General features: G+C 36.1%; 1 protein-coding gene across 1 annotated transcript; it reads left to right on the top strand.

Moving 5' to 3' along the window:
• Positions 1-4,696: 4,696 nt before the first annotated feature.
• On the top strand, positions 4,697-5,650 carry LOC140512043 (olfactory receptor 5P80-like). Its single transcript, XM_072621414.1, has one exon. It carries the CDS (start codon positions 4,697-4,699, stop codon positions 5,648-5,650), a length of 954 nt encoding a protein of 317 aa, XP_072477515.1.
• Positions 5,651-7,627: the final 1,977 nt, after the last annotated feature.

Below are 7,627 nucleotides of genomic sequence, written 5' to 3' on the forward strand. Positions count from 1 at the left end.
TGGTGTCATATGTCATAAATGTTCCTTACTTCCAGGGAAATTTTATCAAGAGCCTTGAAATATTATCTGTAATGCCTTCACACATGGATGATTGTCATCACTGTGAGTGGTGCCTCTGTTCCAGGATCTGCAATTTCTATGAAGCTAAGTTTCACAGATGGTATTTTAAATCTCAGTTGTTTGTGTGTGTAATTAGTATGATTGAGGCCTAGCTCAAACTGAATCAGGTGAGGTGATGGGGATAAGTATTCATATCTGGTCAACATTATCACAACCACAATTGCCACATTATAATCCTAAAACAATTTTTGAGAGCTTCTGTAGCAGATCAAATTTACTGGTTTGGCTATGTTGATATCCAAACTTGTTTTTCATTTTTCAAAACTCCAGGATAAACACAGACAATGAAAAAAAAATGAAGACCCCCTGAGAATTTACAAAACTTCTCAGCAACTCATCTGCATGTTTGTAATTTTCTCTACTCCAGTGGATTTCAAATGACATTTTAATGATGTAGGCTACATTGGAGCTAAGGTACTTAATGGCTTACATCCCAAATACTACTAGACTCAAAATAAATATGGTGCTGACATGCAAAGATAATCATTTGGAGTTTAAAGTTATCATCTTCTGGCCCCAACAGGTACCACTGCTGTTCTTGGTTTGGCTCTAAAAATATTTATATATAATTTTTATTTGTAGCTCACCTCAACAGGGTCTATCTTTTTTTCTGATTTTAATTTTATTTGAGGTTCCCTGTCTCTCCGTTTTTGACTCTGTGTCTATCTCTCTATATGCCTTTTTCTCTCCTTACGATTCACTCCTGATTTGAATCTTCATGTTTCTGGTCCCTTGTAGTACCCTATAAAGTCAAAGATTTGGACGTAAAGCATGTGCATGGAGCTTTATTATGGCAAGGTAATAAATAAAATTCTAAACTCTCACAGGTCATATCATACATCCTGAAACATCATTAAAAATAGGAAGTACCTAAAAAATGAAAACAAAATAGGAACTACCTTATAGAACATGGTGAAATAAGAACACCTTCAGTAAAGCTCTCTGTGTATATGTAGGTACATTTGTTTCACATATTACTTTTCCCCTCATCACTTAAGTTCTCAAATTGAAGCTCTGAGAGGAGAAATTTCACTGACATATTTGTTGGTTCATACAGTGGAAAGAGAATTGGACTTGATATCAAGAGAGCTGAGTTTGAATCCTAAATCTGAGATTTACTGGCTGACTGTGATAGTGGGTAAGTGATCCTCACTTTTGCATCTGTAAGATGAGATAACAATATTTTCCTCTAAAAATTGTGAGAGAAAAGTAAACTATGAAATTAAAATTGTGACATTCAGTTTTTAGAATTCCTGTTACTTGATTATTATGATTATGTTACCAATTTAATGAGAGGAGGTTTTCAAAAATAACCTGTTGCTTTTCATTCAACTAATATTTTGATATGCTCACTCTGCACAGAGCCCTGTCCTAGGTACTGGGAATACAAAAAAATGCAAAAGTCCTTAATCTCAGCAAGTTTAAATTTTATTGAGTTTAAAGGGATAACATATTTACACAGACAAGTAAATACAAGATGAGGATGGACAGAACTTTAGGAACTAAGCTTCCTGTAAGTGATGGCCCAATAGCTGAGACATGAGGGAAGCTTGTGATTCTAAAAAGCACAGATGTGGTAAGACATTTCAAGCATGGAGAATGTCCTGTCTAAAGGGACCTAGACGGTGATAGATTTCTGAATTTGGGGAACAATCAGTAGACAACTGGGCAAGAATGTAGAATATATGTCTGAGAGCAAAGTGAAATACATCTGAAAAGGGAGACTAGATTCAGATTGTTCAACACTCTAAATATCAAGCTGAACAATTATTATTTTCTTCTCAAGGCTATAAAGGATATGTTCAAGGCTTGAACAAGCAAGTGACATAGTCAGTCATGTGCTTTAGGAAGACAATTTTGTAGGTTTTTAGAGGACAGTTTAGAGGAAGGAGAGGTTCAACTTCTAATTTAGAGTCCTCAGAGAAAAGCCAAGCCTGAGTTAGGACAGTAGCTATGAAGGTACCTAAGAGAAGACATATGATACATGTGGTTGATGTGGAAGTTGCAAGATTTGACAACTGACAATGTGAAGGTGGAAAGATATAGAGAAGAGTAGAGATTAATTTCAGTATCTAAAGGTCAAGAACATGAAAGGAATTAATGAAAAAGTATAAAGGAAGGAGATTTAGCAACACTAGATATTAAACTCCAGTATAAGGTAGTGATTGTCAAAACTATCTAGCACTGCCTAAGAAACAGAAGGGTAGGTCACTGGAATCGAGTAGACATACAATTTACAGTAGCAAATGACTATAACCTTTTGTTTGACAAGTGTAAAAACTTAAGAGTTGGGGATAAGAATTCATTATTTGGTAAAAATGGTTGGGAAAGCTAGAAAGCAGTCTGACAGAAATTGGGCATACACCAATACCTTACACCATTTACCAAGATAAGGTCAAAATGTATACATGACTTAGATATAGAGATATTAAAGAAAATTTGAAGACCATGGAACATATTATTTATAACATTTATGGACAGGTGATTAATTTATGAATAAGCAAGAGACAGAGAGCAGTGTAAAGTATAAAGTAGATAATTTCAATTCTATCAAATGATTGTAGGGGAAAGCAGCAACTGTTGGAGGGGATGTGGAAAAATTGGGACACATTCACTGTTGGTGGAACTATAAATTAACCCAGCCATTTTTAGAGAGCAATCTGGAATTATGCACATAGAATTATAAAACTGTATAAATCATTTGATCCCAAAATACCACTAGGAGGTCTGTTTCCCAAGATGATTAGGGAAAAAGAAAAAGAACCGATATGTTCTAAAACATCTATAGTACCTCTCTTTGCGGTGGCAAGGAATTGGACTTTATAGGAATGCCCAAAGCGAAGACAATAGGGGATGATACTGAGAAGTTTTGAACTGTGGAAGAAAGAAAAGAGAGTCCACAAGGACAGTCTTCCTTTGGTCAGAAAAGTAGGATGCAAAGTCCTTTCTTGAGAGGGAGAGGGGAAGTAGGAAGTTTTGAAAAATTCATTCAGTTCTCTACAAATATTTGTCTAGTTAAGGAGTTTCTTTTTTTTTCTTGTGTTCACAAAGAGTTGGACCATAGACTTCTAAATGATTGTTATGATGAGGTTCTTTCTGAACTGAACAGTATCTCAATATTTTATATTCCTTCTTACTGGAATTAGAAGAGAATAAAAATCAATTCAGAGTTGAGAGTAATAAGAACATTCCAGGAAAGAGCAATATTCTAAGATAATTTCATTTATTTGGAACTTGTAAGCCATCAACAAATGCAAGTATTTGAAGATACTTTAATTTTTAAAGGAAAAAATTATACAAATATATTTATATGTGTGTATGTACATAGATAATATGTATACAATTCAAGTTGTACTTCACTTTTGTCTTTTTTTTTTTACATTTTGAAAGGCAAATGTTGTTCTTTCTCTCCCTCCTTGTCTGTCACTACCCACTTAGCTTCCTCTCCTGACCCAGTGGAAGACCTCCCTCATAAGAGATATTTCTATACATCAATAGCTTCACCATGTCTGAGAATGCGTGTCTCATTCTGGACTTCTAGTCCATCACCTCTCTGCCAAGAAGTGGTAGGTAGTATTTGTTCATTAGTCTTTTGAAGATATAATTTGTCACTATTTTGGTCCAAGCACTCAGGTCTTTCAAAGTAGTTTCCTCTCTCATGATTATTGTGGTCATCACATAAATTGCTCTTCAAGTTCTATTGAGTTCACTCTGTATCAGTTAATAAAAGCATTTCCATAGAAGTCCAAAGCAGACATATCCATCACTTTGTATGGTACATAAAATTGTCTCTAATTGCTTATATCACAGTGTGCTCAGCTATTCTGAAATTGAAGGGTGCAATAAGTAAACAAGGTTTATAACGTTATAGCAGAGTGAGCAAGTACCTTCCATTGTTTTACCTAGAAACAATAGAAATTCCCATGGGAAAATTCCCACAATCCTTCATGCTAGCAACATCTAGCCTAATGAGAGTACTTTGCAGTAATACTAAGTTCTTAGCAAAATACAACACACATTCCCCATTCATTCTCTTTAGTGTTTCTAGAGCACAAGGATCATCTTGGAAACTAGGACTTTACTCATAGTCAATTAGCATGAGATAGATAACATTTTCAGTAGTGGAAAGTGGATCTTTGAGAGATCAGGAATCAAAAAGCAGACTCAGTTTCTGTGGAAGGAATTAACAATGGTGGTTAGTTGGCAGAACAGCATCTACACATTTGGATATTGTCCATGCATATATTTAAGAAAGTTTCCTACATTGGAAATTCAGCTATCCTCTACACTTTTACAAACTTTTTTGCCCTTTAAAATGGTAAAATTGACAAATCAAAGAGTATTGTTAGTTTGTAGGGAAAAATTTGGAGGAAACAATTTAATTCATCTCTGATTTGCTTATGGGGACCTTGCCAGGGTGCACTGGGGCAAAGTATTGGAATAACATATTAGGATGTGTATGTAAAAGGTGGTCAGTGAAAGTTTTCTGAGTACATAAATAGACATATCTAAAGTTCAATCCTGTATTCTACTTAAATCTTCTTTTCTTCTGTCATAAGCACTCTTTCCGAGACAGATGTCTGGCAATAACTGCACTGCTGTGACTGAATTCATTATTTTAGGGTTAACAGAGGATACAACCCTTCGTGTCTTCCTCTTTGTTATATTTCTGGGTGCCTATGCAATCACCTTAGTTGGTAACCTTACCATAATCACATTGATCAGAAATAGCTGCCAACTTCACACTCCAATGTACCTTTTTCTCAGCCACTTGGCTTTTGTGGATATTGGATATTCCTCATCTGTCACACCTGTTATGCTGAAGAACTTCCTTGTGGACAAAATCACAATTCCTCTGGAAGGCTGTGTAGCTCAGATGTTCTGTGGAGCCACCTTTGGGACTGCTGAGTGCTTCCTTCTGGCTGTGATGGCTTATGATCGATATGTGGCCATCTGTAGACCCTTACTCTATTCCATCAACATGCCTACTAGGGTCTGCATTCTGTTACTCACCACATCCTACCTAGGTGGTTGTGTAAATGCCTGGATTGCTACTGGTTGCTTATTGAATCGGTCCTTCTGTGGACCCAATGAGATCAATCACTTTTTTTGTGATTATTCACCACTTTTGAAGCTTTCCTACTTTGAAGATAATCTTGCTGAAGTTCTTCCTGCTGCCTCTGTTGGGTTAGTAATTATGATCACAGTGTTAATCATCATAATCTCTTATGTATACATCCTTTCCTCTGTCCTGAAGATAAGGTCCACCGAAGGGAGATCCAAAGCTTTCTCAACTTGCACATCACACCTCACAGCAGTCACTCTTTTCTATGGCACCATTACATTCATTTATGTGTTGCCTAAGTCCAGCTATACAACAGATGAGAATAAAGTGGTGTCTGTTTTCTACATTGTAATGATCCCTATGTTGAACCCTCTGATCTACAGTCTAAGAAATAATGAAGTAAAGGGGGCTCTGAGAAAATTCTTGAGTAAGAAGTACCTATTTTTCATGAATTCAGCTCAATAAATATTATTAAGTACATACTCTATCTCAGACACTGTGACAGATTTGGAGATACAAGGACAAAAATGAAACTTTTTTTTTACAAGAAGCTAATATTTTAGTATACACGATGGTTAGGTCTTTTCAAATTAATGGGCTTTAGAGAAGGTGTATTTTCAGGTTCATGGATTAAATTTGTGAATCAAAAGACTGATTGAAAAGGTCTGAAATTATATTGGATGTCCCACAAACATGTTCCTCCCATCTCTGCAAAGGAATATGAAAATGTGCCTTCTCGCTGCTCTTCATTGAATCCATGATTACTTTTTTGGTGTTTTATTTTACTCATTATTTGTGAGAAGGTTGTTGTTTCCATTAACATTACTATAGTCTCTATGTATGCTGTGGTTGTGGCTTTGCTGTCATTACTCTGTAATAGAGCATGGAAATCTTTTCTATTTTTCTGTATTAATCATATTTGTTTATTTTACAACAGTATTTCCCATTATGCTGAGGGTATTCTGATGGAGTAGGTCAGAATTTCCAGGCTCTTGAGCTTTCCTCCAGAAACAGACTGAAAATTGACATAAAATGAATGTAGAGCAACAAAAATATAAAGGGGTAAAAGAGCTGTCCTTCTAAGACAATTTGAGAGGACCTTCATAAAATAGGACCTTGGGGGCTGAGATTCAGCCTGGGTGAAGTAGAGACATCTCCAGGCTGACTCTACTGAATCAAAAAACAACAGGCACTGAAAGAACTCTATCAAGTAACAAACTAAGCCTCAACTTTTATTGACTTTAACCTCGTTGCCTCAGGAACTTTCATTTCGTGAACTTTTATCTCACAAATTTTCATCTAAGGAACAGCAAATTGTTGAGCATGGGAAGATTGAAGGACTCCCCTTCTCTGGTTGTATCCAGATGCTAGGCCTTGTAGTGTTGAATAGAAGGGATCTTGGGCTGTGGTGTGGGCAAGGATAAGTGAGCACATGCTCAATGAGTGCAGTGCCAGTAGCTCAGGGAACAAAAACACTTTTGGGGCAGCATGGCTGGGGTGCCTAACTATGCCTTATGTGAGGAGAGGACCCCACTAAGGTTGAACCTCAAGACAGAATTCTGAAAATTAAAATAGTATGAAGACAATATTACCCACAACTCAGGATTAAAACTTGATTACATTAATAAGCTGCTAAAAATAAAATAAAATAAAAATGAATATGCAAAGGAAAAAGTACCCTACCATGGATAGCTACTTTGGTGTAAAAGAAGATCTGGGTTCATAATTAAAAGGGGTCAAGAGAAACAATGATCTCATAAAAATGGGTGTGAAAGGGAAAACTAATAGAGAAGAAGTGGGTGGGATGGAGAGCTAGTGATGGAATCTTGCTCTCATCTGGGTTGAAGAGGAAGCAACGTTTACATCTGGAGAGGTGTAGAAGTTTTCTGAACTTGTAAACAGGTGAGAAAACTGGGGTACAGGATGGGGGAGGGACTTTTAGGAGAGTATATAGATTAAGATTTAGGAGGAGGGGGAGAAGATAAGGAAAGGAGTTTTGGAGAGGTGTGTAGAGTAAGGTTAGGAAGGTGGGGGAGAAGATAAGGGAGACACTCTTAGATGGGTGGGTAAAATAAGGAACAGGAGGGTAAAGGAAACAGGGATAGGGTCAAAAAAGAGACTGAAACAGAAAATAGTGAGCAAAAATAAGAAGAAGGAAAATTCACAAATAGTAATTGTAACTTTAAATGTGAATGGGATGAAATTACCTAAATGTACCAGAATGGGTTAAAAATCAGAATTCAACAATATACTATATATAAGAAAAACTTTTAAGAATGATAGATACATACAGAACTAAAATGGAGGGTTGGAGTATAATTTATTATGATACAGAAAAGGCAGATTATCCAATCTGCAAGAATAGTAATCATTTCCTGATTGTTTAATGTTCAAAGGATGTGAATAGGCAGTTTTCCAATGAAGTAATAAAAACTATTTATA

The sequence above is a fragment of the Notamacropus eugenii genome, chromosome 6 (genome assembly GCF_028372415.1).
Source record: "Notamacropus eugenii isolate mMacEug1 chromosome 6, mMacEug1.pri_v2, whole genome shotgun sequence".
NCBI lineage: Eukaryota > Metazoa > Chordata > Mammalia > Diprotodontia > Macropodidae > Notamacropus > Notamacropus eugenii.

Bases quoted from the DNA above. Each gene is read 5' to 3' on its own strand.
- LOC140512043 (XM_072621414.1), top strand. From the start codon at position 4,697: ATGTCTGGCAATAACTGCACTGCTGTGACTGAATTCATTATTTTAGGG.